Genomic DNA, 15,553 nt, shown 5'->3' with positions numbered 1-15,553 from the left:
ATATCCAGTGACCAGTGGCCTCAACTGAACCAAGCAAAATCGAAGGGTTAGGACAACCAGTAAAGCAAAGATGGACTACATCCAGGATCACGTAGAGAGATACTCGACAACGGGCAGCCTTCCCAGAAACGATGAAGGAGAACCTCTTTCAGCGAAATCCACACCAAGGTTACATCACCAAACAGCAGGACTTGCGTGCAAGGTTCAGCAGCTATTACCTGTACCTTTTTGAAGCCACTGCCAAGAATGAATAAAAGGAGCGACCTCTCTATACAGTTGCAGATAAGAGAACTGGCTGTATGCGACACGGCAGAAGCGTAAGCAGATGCAGTCGAGCAAATTGATACACATACACACACACGCACACACAAACAAACACATGCACGCGCACACTATAGCTGTTTCTTGTAGTCACGGTAACCTGAAGCTACAAATTTCGTCATAGTGTCGATAGCCTTCAGATTAAACAGAGGTAGTTTATCCAGGGGTCCTATGTGCCCGAAGAAAGTCAAATCTGGAATACTTATGTCACATGGCCACGATATCGAAATATCGATATGCATCTCGAGTATGGACGCGTGCTTGAAAGGGGACAAGTGTCAGTGCAGTTCCCCCACCGTTGATGGCATCTGTTAATCACGAAATTGCAATCTCAATGCAGATAAGTGTAACGACCTCAACGCAATATTTTTTTTTTCTGCAGGATTTGGTGCTACCAAGCATGTGAATGGCGTGCCGTACCAGCGGTACAACCTCTACCGTATGAAGTATCGTCTGCTACGCGAGTGGGCCAGACGTTCGCCACAACAGCTCTTCGGCCCTCTCTACCGACTAAGCAAGTCGACGTCTTCGCCACGGCAAGTTTCAAGAATAGAATATGTGAACATCGATTGACCGGCATCGTATCGACGCAAACATGGGGAACCAGCTGGATCAGAGGACGCAGATGACTGCAGCGAAAAACAGGCAAGGCGCTGAAAACGAAACGGCACACGGCAGCGTGCGGCGGTGCAGGCCGGCGCGGCGATCGAGGACCAAGGACATCACGAAGGAAATCGCCTACAATCAGATCCCATGCCCGACACGGCCGCATGGCGGTTCGACCGGCGACCGTCCTCGATGCGATCGACGGTCGGGAGATAGACCTCTACGGGAGTGGGAGGAGGGCATATTACAAACAAAACGCAGAGCCGTGAGAATAACTCCGAAAGAACCGTTCGCGCGTTTGCGGCATCGCCGCCTGAAAGCCTTCGGAAGAGCACTGCTCAACCCGCAGTGACGACGCGACGATGCAGCCGGGAAAGCGAAACTAAGCGTTACTCAGCTTAGAACGCACCCGACAGAACGACCGTGGTCGTTTACAACGTCGTGTCCGTTAGCCGCTTGCGACGTGCTCGTGAGCCGAGCAGAAAAATTCTGCCTCTCCAGGGCTGGAGGGCTGAGACGGCCATCCTACGGTGCGCGCATTACAGAGGTGCTCAGGCAAGCATTTCGAAACTGCGTAACGGTCGCGCACAGCGAGGCCGGCCGACGTCGTGTGGCGGCCTACGCTTGTTGGGTAACTGCCGTTAACGTATCCTGTCGAGTTAGCCAACCACACCACTCATTCGGGTAGGTTTTGTAATCAACAAGAAAAGGCTAGGCTCGCGAATCAGCCGGTAAGGAGCGCAAGTTATAATGGCTCTCGGGGACAACAGGATCCACACCATTTGCTCGCTTGCTGTATACTGAAGAAAGGAAGGGCGACGTTAGGGCAGCACGAAATGCTTGCATAGCGTTGTCTCGCTGTGCAGTGCCCAGGAGCGCCTTTAAACACATCGAAAATGAACACGACAAGTATTACTACATTTCTATTTCCCATCGAGCAAATCAGTACTGCTGCGTAAACATCACGCGGTACTAAACATCAGAAGCGACACAAGTCCTTGGATCCTCCGACAGCTCATTCGACATGCGCGAAAGTAGAAAAGGCAGATGGAGACGCACACTAACCTGCACGCAGAGCCCGTCCGTCAATGCAATTAAAACTCTATTCGCGAAACACTATATACTAGCTTTGCCGCGAGCGACCCGCCAACGCATCGGACAAATGCAACACGCACGGACTGCGGCGAGGGCAAGCCATAAAAATAGCCGCGAGTGCGTGCGCGCAGAGATTCCCACAGGGAAAGCCCAGGCGCCGCCGAAGGTAATAGCCGGGAGCGGGCAGTTCGAGGCGGTGACGAAGAAACGATGTGACGGTCATAGGATGATGATGCCACCCTATACCTAAGAAACCGGCGAGAAGCCGCTGTGCCTATTCACAACACGTGCGTGCGTGCGTGGCGCGCGATTTGGTTTCGCTACGTGCGCAGGCACCTGCACGACGAGCCAGAAGCCGCGCGCGCACACGCCAAGTTTTTTCCGTGGCGCCATGAAGCAGACGACAGGTTTAGCGACAGAGAGAGAGAGAGTAAAGGAGGAGAGGGGTAGGGCGCAGACGCAAGGGTGTAGAGAGAGAAACGCCATCCCTGACGTCAAACGAGCGGAGCCGTGACGAAAGCGCGATAATTGCAGCGTGGCAAGACGGCGGAATGTATCAGACGTGTGGTGGCTGCGAAAACAAACGCGCGACACAACGCGACCACTGGCTGCGGCAAGGGGAGCAACAGCAGACTGTGCGGTATTGCAAAGTGAATCGCTCAAGCACGAAGGGAAAAGCTAATTCGCTGAGCAAAGCGTTGGTTCGGGCTAGTCGGTAATCCACGATTGGAGTGTTTAAGCGCAGAATCTACAAAAAAGAAGAAAGAAAAACGCAGACGAACACGAACGGAACAGCCGGTAATTCGCTACCGTGACGACAGAAGACGTGTCCTCAGAAGTAATTTGTTTGTTACCGGAAATAGGCCAGCCAAATGCACACAGCGGTCGCCTGGGACAAAGCAAAGGTTAGAAAAATACGGTGCACACGGCGCGCATTAGTCGAGAATAAACAGCTGCGCCTAACAACCTTTGCGACGGAGTCCCGTGCGCACGCATTGAGGGCTGTAACAGGCGGGAGGTCGGCCATGAGATCGACGTAGGAATCGGCCGTTGGTACCGAGATTATAATGAGGGGAGATTCAGACCGAAGCCCGACAGCGAGTTCAACACAGCCAGTTACAGGCTCTAGGGACGATCGGGACTCTGAAGAGCGGGGGAGCCCTGTACGGAAAATAAAAGCCACCAGCCACGTAACACAGGCGGATGTGTACCGAACGAAGCCGGTGAATGTATAGCGCTCGACATTGAATCTACGCTGCTGTTCTAATAACTGCACAATAATATTTCGCGGTTGCCTCTGTTCTATTTTCCCCTTCCTTAACTTGCATATCAGGACAGCATTCTTTGATCTGCATCCTTCGGTAAAACACTCGAACCTCGTTGCTTGTTTTTGGTTCGTCGGGAATTTCAGTCTCCGGCGCGCACCATGAGGACGACCAGGTGCGCGACCCCGCTGCGAAATATGCATGGCCGAAAAGCGGACAAGTTAGCGGTGTTTGCATTCGAGTTCTGTTACACTGATGAAATCGCAGCAGCAACAGCAGCAGGAAGAGTAGAATAACGGCAGAGGTATGTACCGTGCGAGACGCGCGACTGCGGAGGCCAAGCCCAGCCGGAAGACCGCCCGTCTTGGCGACTGCCCACCCGGCTATATATATGGCACCTCGTGCCCACGGCAATCCCAAAGCGCTCGCACTGTAGCGTAGGATGAGAGAATTCAAAGTTGCCTACAACAATAAATTTTACGCCGGCCTGTAAACCGCCGGCCGCATGGGTCTCGGACGGAGACCCAGCGCGCTAAAAAGAAAAAAAGGAAAAAGGAAAAGAGCACCGTCGCCGTTTATTCGTTTCGTTCTCTCAGAGCGTCTCATCGGCAACCCTAACGGAACCGAAAAAAAAAAAAAAGTCTTAGGTTAGGGGCCCCAAACGCTTGCGTCCCCCTAATCTAATTAAGTCGGGGTATGCGATGAGTTACCAGAGCCGCTTGCGCCTCGACCTACGTGGGGTTGCCTCAAAGCTGCCACTTGGTGTACCGGAAGTACGAGCAACCATTTTCCCGAAACGTTGCAGGTTGAACCCATAGAGCGTAAATACCAGAAGGCAACGCCCGAACGTAAAACGATTAACAATTCAACCCCGCGTGAAGGCATGCACTTCGAGACTGCAGTACGCATAGAACATGTGCATAGAACAAACGACTACGGAGAAGGTTGTGGAAGGAAAAAAAAAGGAAGCTCGTTCTCAAGTGCGCGACATTAACAATGTAGAACTGAACATCCCAAACGTCGGAGCGCTATCTCCGACAGCCTGCCAGCGGTACAACAGCATAAACAGGATCTGCTTCGCGAGAGAGACAGAAGAATGGCGCCACGCACGCTTTCTTCCGATACTTGAAACAAATGCTCGAACACGCCACGTCAGCGCCCGACCTATACTCTAGCACGAGGCTCTATTGTCTTCCGCGGGCTTTCGGGCCTGAGCAGATGCACGCTGTATCAGGGTGACAAAACAATGCGATCGCTCGGGAGCTCATTTCGTAGGAACACTTCCTTTCGAACGCAGAATCAAACCTTTCCCCGCCGGCGGACGCCGCTGAAACTATACAGCGAAACTTTGGCGAGGTGAAAGAGGAAGGAAAAAGGAAGCCCCGCTGGTGTCTTGCGTCGAATCACTTATATCGTTCCGTTTTACGTAATTCATTGGCGGCGGCGACAACAGCGGACTCAAGAGCAAGAAAACTCAGCCAGGTATGCGAACAGAAGTATGTCACGAAAGGGGCCCTAAATACGATCCCTATCCATCCAGTTCACCGCCACGCGCCTCACGTCGGCTGACGGAAGATCCACGGCCGCATTTATATGCCGAACGTTCAGGAGCGCGGTTACGATCAAATTGTGGCGAACGTACGTGTATGCTCCGCATTCCAATGCGGACAGCACGGCCGCGGTTCTTCCAAGGTCAGTGCATCGGAGAATCGAGGTTCCCGTTCCGCACCGACCGACCTCGATGCGATATATAGCATGCTCAATATAGACGGCCTAGCTCCTCGGAACGCACGAATCTTGCGTGCTCGTACAGCGGCGTCGTTGACGGGTCTACGTAGCACAGCTGAGCAGACAACTTAGTGTCGCGCGAGGTAAGGCGCAACAAAACGTGCAGAGATGGATGCGAGAGAAGAAGGAGTGTATGTTATTCTCGGAAACACGTCGGCACAGCAGCGCCAGTGCGTACCGGAACCTTTTTTTTTTTTACATGCACAGGTTCAACAAACACGGCACAAGTTGGAGTCATTGACAATCAGTAGGAATCTACAAAGGGAACGCTCCATAAAAAGAAAAGGGGGAAGTAGGGAAATTTGCTGCCGACCGCGCAATAACTGTCTATAGCGCAGACGGCCGATACCTGATTGGTTACGCGGAAGCGCGAGACAGCGTGTCCCAGTCAACAGCGTGGGCGCCTGCAGGTGCTGCAGCAGGACGCGCGATGCGTCCAGGCGCAATAGTGCTACGCCATGGAGGCCTACAGCTGTCACGACGATGCAGCGACGTCGCCGTGCGCACGAGCCATTGCAGCGGCTGGGAAAACTCGCGGTACAGTGAACAAACCCCAGTTGCCCGCGCAGTAAACGCCGAAGCATGGAACTAAGGCGGAGTTCGATGCGAGCCACGTCTTTCCTTGCAACTACGGCTATATAGTCGTAATCATGCGACGACGTCACGCCATTTCTTCTATTCACGGCTTCCACTGTGCTGCAAGTCGAGCCTTTCAACTCGGTTCTCGTACAACCTGTACAAGAACACGGCGGCCTCGATGACGTTAATGCAAACCTGTGCACAACAGTAGCGTCGAGCTACAGTGCTACTACAAGCGAAGGGCACTACAAGCGAAGCTTGTAGTGCCCCACTCGTGTCGGCGTCAGTGTGGCTGTTGCCGTACGAAAAAAAAAAATGCTCGCAGGACTGCGGATTCGAACCACCGACATCCGGTTGCGAGACCACGACGCTAACCGATTCAGCCACTGTCGGTTATCACAAGCGGTCTTTAAAGTGAAATTTTATATGCGGGAAGAAGTAGAGGCAGTGCAAGGCGCGAGCCAATCACAGGCGTCCCCTCCCTGCGGAGGAGGGAAAGGGTCTGCACGCGAAAAGGTATCGCGCGTGCTCGCCTCGCGCCCGCTGTTTCCCGCCAGTTCAGGCCCGGCACTCGGATTGGGAGGCCACGTTTGTTTCGTTCTGCCGAAGAGCAGGCTGCGTCGCAGGAACGATAGCGAGAGCGGGCCGTGCGTTCGGCCGAAGAACATGCAGCGTTTGATGAACGCCGCCGGGAACTCGCTCGAGAAAGGGCGAGTCGACGTGCCGACCTCGCCGTGAGGGAGCGCGAAGCCGAGGCGTTACGACAACGAAGAGCCGCGGATCCCGAGCTTCGCTTGCACCTCTCTTCACAGTAGTGGAAGGGCGGTTAATGTTTATTTTTTTCTCCCCCTCCCCCACTTTCGGTAGAAGACTTCCTGATCATAACAGTGATCCAGTCAAAGAAGCAGTGTCTTCAGAGTAGCACAACGCGTTACGTTTGAACGATGGAACAGTTCAAGAAATGTCACTTTAAGTAATTTTGCTATGAGTAGTATATACCATTGCACCAACCTTGAAGCAAAACCACGATGCTGGTAACTCCCGCGCTACTGCAAGCCAGTCGTTGCCGGAAAGCGTTCCGCACGGCTATACTGCAGTACGAAGCGGTAAAGAAAACTCGGCACGCTGGCGAGCGGAAATGGCTGCCCGTTTCCACGCGCGCGCGGTTGTTAATTTCTCCTTTTAGCAAACTGTGCGTCTGAAAATTCGTAGCTGAGCGGCAGCGAGCGAGCGCAATGCTTCACGCTCTCTTCGTAACCGCGATGCCTGTGTATCGCTCTCTCGAAAGGACCAGTACGAAGCGGCATCAATTGCCGACGGGAAAAACACTTTTTCCGAAACAGGGCGGAAGTAAGATTGAAAAGCCTGGTCTGGTCCGTTCATAGACGGGATACACCCAGTCGCAGCACCGGCTGGATGGGGCCAGCCGGCCGTCCCGCTGGCCGCAGCGGGCGAACGCGATTCGTTATCAATAAATACGGCGGATGTCAAGGGCTGCTCCGATTAAGAATAAAGTAAAAGGGAACACAGATGCCGTACCAGCCATTCGCCGCCGCTCGAACCGACCCACATTTCCGCGTAGTGGCCTGATCGCCCCCCTCCCCCCCGGGGGAGGGGGGAAGGAAAACACCGCCCGACGAAAAGATAGCTCCGCGCGGCTTGTGGATCTCTCCCTCAAGGTCGGCGTGTACGAATGAGTGCACCACCAGCAGGCTGTCTCGAGCGGTCGGAGAAACACTGCTCGGGGCAGGAGCAGACGCGGTACCAAAAACGACGCGTACGCAAAAATGAAGCGAACGGGGTTCTTTCCCTGATATGCATGCGAATCGCAAGGTGTATATACTTATTCGGAAACTGCTGTCGGAGCGTCGCTGTGCAGAAAGGTATCGTGTATACACACTAATATTATATATATGCGCGTTCCATCAGGATCGACCCCTGGAGAGTGTAGAGTCATCACAGCTGACGACAAAGTCATCTACTGGCTTTCGATTTAAGGAATTCCATCTCGTAACAACCCACCATTCATGCACGCAACTCGATGAGTCATTTCAAGTAGAAGGGGTGAACGTGACCGATTTTGATAAGCTGCACGGTAATCGAGTTGCTGCAGCCACTCTGACCAAGGCCTCCTCGCTACTTCTCTACTCCTCGCTACTACTCCTCGCCTCCTCACTCGCCTACTTCTCTACTCGCGTCCTCAGCTGACAGAGTGGCTGAATTGCCCGCCTCCACGCACTCACAGTATACAGGGCCGATATGATGCATCCAGGTGGCACAAGAAAAGCTTATATTCCGATGAGCGGATTTTTATCCTTTCGATGTTCGTAAGATCGAACACTTTCTATAACCTTTCTCAAGCAGTGTCACTGGAAAACAAAACGAGATCTGGGCAACGAGTCAAAACTTAAAATGCGGTCTACAGGACCGCATTACATACGTTAGTTGCAGGCCAACAAAGTTTCAAATAATATTGCTTCCGAGTTCTGCCTTATGTTCACAGTATCACTCAAGCTATAACTTCTAGTAAGCTGAAGCTTGTCATTTCTTCCAAGAGCGACGTTCAAAAGGCAGGGCGCCATGCACTTCACCGTCATCTTTTGGCGCTGAGACAGGGTTGCCTGTGCTCTTTTGAACGCTAGCGGTCCGCGGCGCAGGTTTTGCGTCGGCTCGAGAGACTGCGCCTCCTTCAGGCGCTATTCTTCTAGCTAGGCAGTGCGCTCCGTCTCCCTGGCGTCTTTCACTGCCTGTCGTGCCGCCTTCAGCTGGTTTTCCTCAAGCTGGGCGGCGTCCATGTGGACCAATGCACAGTATGGCGAGGTACGGTGCCGTTGCGAGCATGGAATACACCTATTTTAAGAGTGGTTGGAAATACTAGCCACAATCGGCTTTGCCGATGGCGCATTTCATGCTTACATCTCTCGATTACGGGAGAGCCAACAATTTCTTTTATTACCATGGGTGCGCTTTCCTTTGCACTTTGGCATATAGGCGAGTCATTCGCGTCCGCTGCCTCCAAAACTATCATCCGACAAACGACCTCGACACCTCAAAATGGCGCTGACGTGTAGACAGACCTTCCTTCTACGCATTTGTCGACAACACACGAAGCGCTCGTCCGACCGATCGCACATTTCTTTTACGCGGTCGGTCGCAAACGTGCACCATAAAAACGGCAGGCCGAGGCCCTCAGATAAAGCTGGCGTGACATTACACCCGAGCCTGGTGAAAGAACGACCATTAGATTAGGCGCACGACATTCCAACCCGTAGCGCACATTCGCGCGTGTCACTCGCCAGCTCAACTCGGTCGCACATGACAACAATAATTGGCGATAGAAAATGACGTACAGCGCTTACGACAAGGACTGCGAGAGACACTGCATACACTGCGCTGTGTATGTCGTCTCTCACAGCCCTTGTCCTTAGCGCTGTAAGTCATTTTTTTTTATCATGAATTGCCAACTAGCCCAAGCAACCACCCTAGCTCGAATAATTGGTGACCAGGGGTTATGAGCTATAACACAGCATCATCATGATGAACACACGAAAGCTTGTTCCCAAAACACTATACGACTACAAAGCATCAATTTTCTGTTTCACCAAAGTGACACCTCGCGTAAACTCATCACGAGGACGAACTTCCCTGCGTTGACATGCTCACGATAGCGTAATATGGTGGCACGTCACAACCTAATTCCTAGTCCCTAATCTCTTACACATATTTTTTTTAAAATAAGTGGCAGTCTTATGACGTGTGCGTGCGTGCGCCCTGTCGTCCTCGCCCCAGTGGTATACTGCGTATCAACAAGGTTATGAAACAGCTCGCCTACATTACGGTCATGCTCGAGGTCACAACTGCAAATAGCGACGCAAAGGCTGCAACGCCCTGCCCACGAGCACGGCCACCGCTACGTTCGCTTAACGGTGCTTCACAGCGCGGCAGGGAGCCCTTTATGCACATCACAACGAACAGGTCTGTTAAGAGCCTTTGGTAATGGGAATAGTTTCAAGCTGGTTCGGAGCACGCATACACAGAAGCAAGCGAGGCACTGCGCAGTTGTTGCACGTAATGCGCTCGACCAGCTGTAGCTAGCATCAAGTCATTCAATGTCAGAGCGGTTTAAATCTCGGTGCACGTGTACTACGTTGTAACGGGCACTGGTGGCAGAAGTTTACGCCTATACTTGCTGCATGCCCGCAAGCCGCTATACGGATAAACCGGCTTTTAGAGAACGGCTTCAAAGCAAAAATATTAATGCGCTTTACAAAAATGCAGCCAATCGGCACAAATCCTTTTTTGTTCATAAATAGCGTTTACGAATGCTTTTGTCCGGTTAGTGCACTCTCGCTTTTACAGCGAAGCTTTCTTTGCCTCTTCCGTCGACTGTCCCCTGCTGCTGCTGCCACTGTTGCTGTCTGGCACACCACGTCGGGGGTGCCATTCAATTAACTAATTCAATTAAAGTTTAGTACTTCTGCCACGATGCGATGTGCCATGTGCGGCAATGAATAAGGCTCAACCGTCTCAGAAGTTAGAAGTATGGCGCACGACAACGCCTCAAGCAAACATACATTTGCTTGAAGCCCATATATTTTCTCAGTTCTGGACCAACACGTGGCCTCACGCGCTGAGATAATTGAGCCAGAATCGCGATTTGCCAAGACGTTTGTTCCCAGTAGCTATGCCAGTTGTTTTCATTCAGTGCGCGTTTATTCGGGTGCGCTGCCGTGGGTGTGCCTGCAGAGCGGCAACACTGAAACCAACCGCGCACTTTGACGTGCGATCACGTGTTAGCTACCAGGTGTGGCTTCAACCGCGTTGCCGCGATGCTCCCTCTTAACGTTGTCCTTCCTCCATGAGACAGGCATTCGTAATCGATGGCGCATGTTAAGACTAAAGTTTAAACCGGAGAAAGTGCTGCTATGAATTTCTCTGACACGAGGTCTAAAAAAAACTTTTCTGCGTCCCTTAATTAAAAGGTTGAAGGAACGCCTCGCTCACGATGTTCGAAACAAACGTGAACCAGGTATAGCTAGTTACTCGACGCCCGTAGGTCTTGTTTCAGGCCCCAGACCAAGGAGAACGCGTGTCACGGTTGAACACTGCTCACGAGCGCGGCTGCCCCGAAGGACAAGCGTGGAACGGACTGCGGCGGCAGACTTGAGCGGCACCACGGTCGTACGTTTACACCGCCCGCACGCAGGCAACGCGGACCCCATCTCTCTCCCGACATATCCTCTCGTAGTTCTTGTTCCAGTTTCAACGGATGCTCCCGGTGATGTGGCCCATGTAGAGCAACCACACAAGCGGAAGAAAAAACAATGCGGCACCTGCGTAGGCCGGTATACTCGCCCACCTAACATGACGCCGTCAGCTCACAGGAGGCCGCGGCCAAAGAGGAAGAATGGAGCACTTGACAAAGGTTGGCGTACGGCCTTTAACGCATGTTCCGTCCAATCTGGTAATGCAAATTGTGGCCGATACGAAATTTACGCCTGCTCCGTGCGCTTGAACATATACGTCCAAGCGTCTAATGCTTAAAGGAAGATCTACATACAGCGCTTCCCCTAAGAATTGGTCGACCCTGCACGCGGTCCCGTGCAATCCACGGCATAGCTTTCGTCGCGTCGAAAGCTGGATGCTCGCTACAGCGCGGCCAAGGTAGAGGCGATTTCCGATGCGAAGCACTTGCTGCGCGATCCTTCAAGAAATGTTGACAGCATTCCGCAACGATGCGCCAAACATGCCGACGCGGGCGGCGGCGCTACATCCTGCTACAGTGCGCACAGGCATAATGCATTTACGGCATATTTCTCTCGCCCGGACGCGCTATATGAACAAAATCACGCCACCGACCGAGGCGAGGTCGTGCCCACGCGCTCGGCGCGATCAACGACTGCCCCGCCCCCTCTTTCCCAAAAAAAGGGAGGGCGACGACTTACGCTTTAGAAAACAACCCGTTCGAGGCGCATGCATACACGCCGCAACGACTGTATACGCGATATGCAGACGAAGAGGTGTGGCGGCGCTACAGTCATCAGATTGCGCTGTCGACGCTTGCAAGGCGAACTAAAATGCGCGAAGCAAGCTTCGTGTACAAGTAAGAAAACATCGGCCGTGTACTACACACATGCTCGAAACGCGCTGGATTCACCACAACGAGGATGCGACGGTAGTATTGAGGAAAGCGGTGCATATATGCACACGTACACGCGTCGCAAGGTGCTGGCCGGCACCATTGGCATTTCCAGATGTTCGCACGATGCAAATGAAGTAACAGTAATTCATCCGTCATAAACGAAGGCACACCGATTCGGGCGAAGCCCGAAGACACCCGGTGGACCGAGTTACAGACAGTGAGCGACGACGAGAGTGCCCCCATTGACCTAAACTGAAGGGCAAACTAGTAGCCGACGCCTCAGCTACACAAGCACCAGGGCGTACCGCCAAACGTGCAACAATGTTATCCACTAACGTGTCGTCGCTCCATGCACACACACGCACACCGATTCGTGGGACCACGCTGACTGGACGGCATACGCGTAAGTATATACGACCTCGACGTCAGCTCAAGTTGTTCACTCGCGAGCGCGCAGCAGAGGAAAGCGAGAAACGGAAGCAGCACGAACCCTTTGGCAACGGTCGCAACCAGGGCCAGACACTGCAGCGCTATCCAAGCCAACGTCGTCCGGATCCACCGGACCGATGGGTTCATGTCGCAGGTCGAGCGCACCCCGCCGCCACCACGACCACCGAGTCGCCGCCGGCGGCGGCCGTGCTCGGCCTCGCAGCTGCGAAGGTCGGCACCGAGCGAGCTCAGGGCTAAGCAGGGCCACACGTGCACGGCCTTACCACGGTGCCTCGGTCAACCAACGGCGCAGGGCGGCCGAGCAGGAGGCGGCGGCGGCGCGAGGGAAGAGTGGCCGGCTACGGCGGAACGCGTGCCGTTCGATCAGCATGCGGCCACGCACCACCCCCACCACCACCACCTTATGATGATGATGAATCCTCAGGTAATGGCACAAACCCACTGAGGGGGATAGGCCACGAATCGGGTGGTAATACGACTCAAAACATAAAATAAAATAAATTGGTTAATAAATAAATAAACTCGAAAAAAAGAAAGGAAAACAAATAATCCAAGATGTAAAATAAACTATGAATACATGAGATGAAGTATTGATCAATACTATAGTAAGCCTTAGTACTTAGCCCTATAGTAAGCCTATAGGGCCCCGCAACGCAGGGTCACTGCTTCTACTTCGTCGTCGTCTTCTAAGCTGACACGAACTGTGTACCGAAACACGGCAGGCAGAGCCGACGCATAGGGGGCGCCTAGCGCAACCCGACGAAAATGGACTGGACCGTTTTTCGCGCGCTTTCTTTATATAATTAGACCGCGATCTCCGATTTGGATAGTTACTGCGCTTGACATCGCCTACAGCATGCCGATACTTGTGCAATGCCCCGATAGTAAGTATACGTGCGTGTACCGCGTGGAACTACACTATACCGACAACCGCTCCCACGTTACCTTAATTACCACCGGCGGACAGCACAGTACTTTTGACTGCCTGTGGTTCATTATTAGAATGAACTTGTTCGCATGCCCAAAGAGTTGCCTTTACAACATGCTACGAGTTATTTGATGGGCCCCTTGTGCCGTGTGGACAAAGGTGGCGTATGTAGGGCCAGAGGGCGCTTACGTGAATGCAAAGAACGAGGGTCGCATCGGCTTGTTTGGCTGTAACGTATGCCTGTCCGGATTGCGCAAACTACCGGTCAGGCTGAGCGAACGTCGGGTCGGTCCAGGCAAAGCCGCCTGTCAGCACGGGGTATATAATATATAGCCGAATCGGCCGGCGCGACAATAAAGCGTGCAGAAAGATGACGGGTCAGGTCAGCCTTCCGGAGGTGTGTCCGCGGGCTTTCTGCGAGCCGACACAAGCCGCCTAGTAAGATCTTGATCCACCAGGAAAGAGTCCGTGTGGGCTCTATCGGTAGCGATATTTTACGAACATGCAGTGTCTACAACTCTGGGGCGGCGCACTCGGGGGGTGTCGGTATGCAACTGTCACGTGATCGCGACTACTAAGTGCCCCTGTCGCCACCGGAGTATCGAAATAAGACTCGGCTGTCACGCCGGATGACCTCGTTCTCGAACCATATCTACACATACATACATATACACATATACAGACATACAGCCCCACCAGAGCGCGCTCTGAAGCAGCCACTCTTAAAGCCCCTGGATGTACTCGATCTCTAAAGAGAAAAAAAAAAGCATATATAGCCACTCCAGAGCGCACATGAAAATTTCGCTCTGAAAGTGACACCATGGTGACACGACCATGGGTTTTATCGCAACGAAGCCCGAGGAAAACCACGACCGCAGCGCGAGAGCAAGCGACGGAAGAGGATGGAGATAAGCCTACTGGGGGGAGGGTTCGCACGCCGCTCCAGACTGCGCATGCTCGCATCGGGATGAGAGCAGCAGGGCGCAGCGCAACACCCGGTAAGAGAAGCGAAGTGCACGCTCGAATCGTCAGCAGTGGCACTCCAAAGGAGTCCCGGCCGGAACGCGGACGGCGCAAAGTCCGTTGGCCGGCCAAGGACGTGGCGTGGCGCGAGACGGCGGCGCGAGCCGATTGCGAGATAAGCGGGAGGACTTCACAAAAGAAAGGTAGAGGAGACGCTTCGAGAAGAGGAAAGTGACACCGCGTGCAAAGGTTATTGCCGATTAAACGCGGGACTCCAAGGAAACGGGCGAGACATCGCGACATGCGCAACAGTCCCCCAGAGCGAAAAAAAATGAGCGTTTGCCTCTATTGTGCGTTTCTCTCTCTTTTTTTAACAGTTTCCTTTTACGCGACGGTAATTAAACTACTTAACTAAACAGCGCAGAAATCTCGATTACAGTTGGCACGTCGATAAATTGTCAGTGTTAGCCAGGCTCGTGAATTATCGCGAACACGGTTCAAGGAGGGTTATAAGTTGCTATGCGAGAATGGAACGCACGTGGGTGGAGGGTCGCAACGCAACGCGCGAGCATGCGAAAAAAAAAAAAAAACTATCGGATGGCTCCGGCTCAATCTCAACCGCCCAAGTTTATCTACAGATATAACCCGAAGCATGCTATTCGCGTGCAAAGTTCTCGCATTCTGCAGGCCCATACTGGAGTATGGCCGCAGAATCGAGCCCGCAACCTGTTGCTCAACCGCAGGACGCGGTATGTCAGAGAGTGGCTTCAATCAACTGTTGCTTCGGAAGTGCGCAGTATGCTGCACTGGCACGGGTAAATTCGTACCAGTAGATAGGCGATAAAACAGGGTTAATGCAACGACATACTATTCCAATTTTGTCGCGCATATCATTACTAGTCAGAGCGGCACTGCTCCTACGTTATGATCAGGCGGCTGTGATCGGGGGTGTACGTGGCAAAACCAAGACATGCTTTTGAGAGAGGCCATAATGGGGAACTCCAAATTTGGCCACAGGCGTATACGAGAAGTAATATGGAGTCGAACGAAATAAATCCTTACATTATGCAGGACCGCGATGCCGAACCCATCGGTACACTTCAGTGCAGTGGTTGGTGCCTACGGTGGTTGAGATCTATTTCGTACGCATAAACGATCGTTCTGCTTGACCAAGAAGAGAATCCAGTTACCGCGATACAGATACCGACAGCTAGCTTCGTTTACGGAGCCACGCTGTATACGAACACAGAAGCTACTGCAAGTCGTTACGCCCGCCGCTATGTCAACGGACTATACTCCGTTTCATACATCAGGTGCAACGCTGTGGAAGCTGCGCAAGTCCGGTCACCAAAATGCATCACTCCGCGCGTTCCCGTCTATGCTTCGCTGCGCGCCAAGAGGCGTTTGCTCGCGCGA

General features: G+C 53.0%; 1 protein-coding gene across 2 annotated transcripts in view; it reads right to left on the bottom strand.

The window, feature by feature from the left end:
* The window catches only part of Acsl (Acyl-CoA synthetase long-chain), a 55,973-nt gene that overhangs the window by 22,717 nt on the left and 17,703 nt on the right, over positions 1-15,553 (bottom strand). Inside the window, exons 1-2 of one of the 2 annotated variants that reach the window (XM_065439745.1) lie at positions 12,510-12,648; positions 12,287-12,448 (exon numbers count right to left, since the gene is read on the bottom strand). The exons of the other annotated variant lie outside the window; for it this stretch is intronic. Coding sequence (XP_065295817.1) covers positions 12,287-12,448; positions 12,510-12,616 — 269 coding nt within the window. The 5' untranslated portion in view covers positions 12,617-12,648. Of the gene's footprint in view, positions 1-12,286; positions 12,449-12,509; positions 12,649-15,553 lie in introns of those variants that run through there. 2 annotated transcript variants of the gene reach the window in all.

Source organism: Dermacentor albipictus, chromosome 1, assembly GCF_038994185.2.
Source record: "Dermacentor albipictus isolate Rhodes 1998 colony chromosome 1, USDA_Dalb.pri_finalv2, whole genome shotgun sequence".
NCBI lineage: Eukaryota > Metazoa > Arthropoda > Arachnida > Ixodida > Ixodidae > Dermacentor > Dermacentor albipictus.
This window is presented reverse-complemented; position numbering and strand designations above follow the sequence as displayed.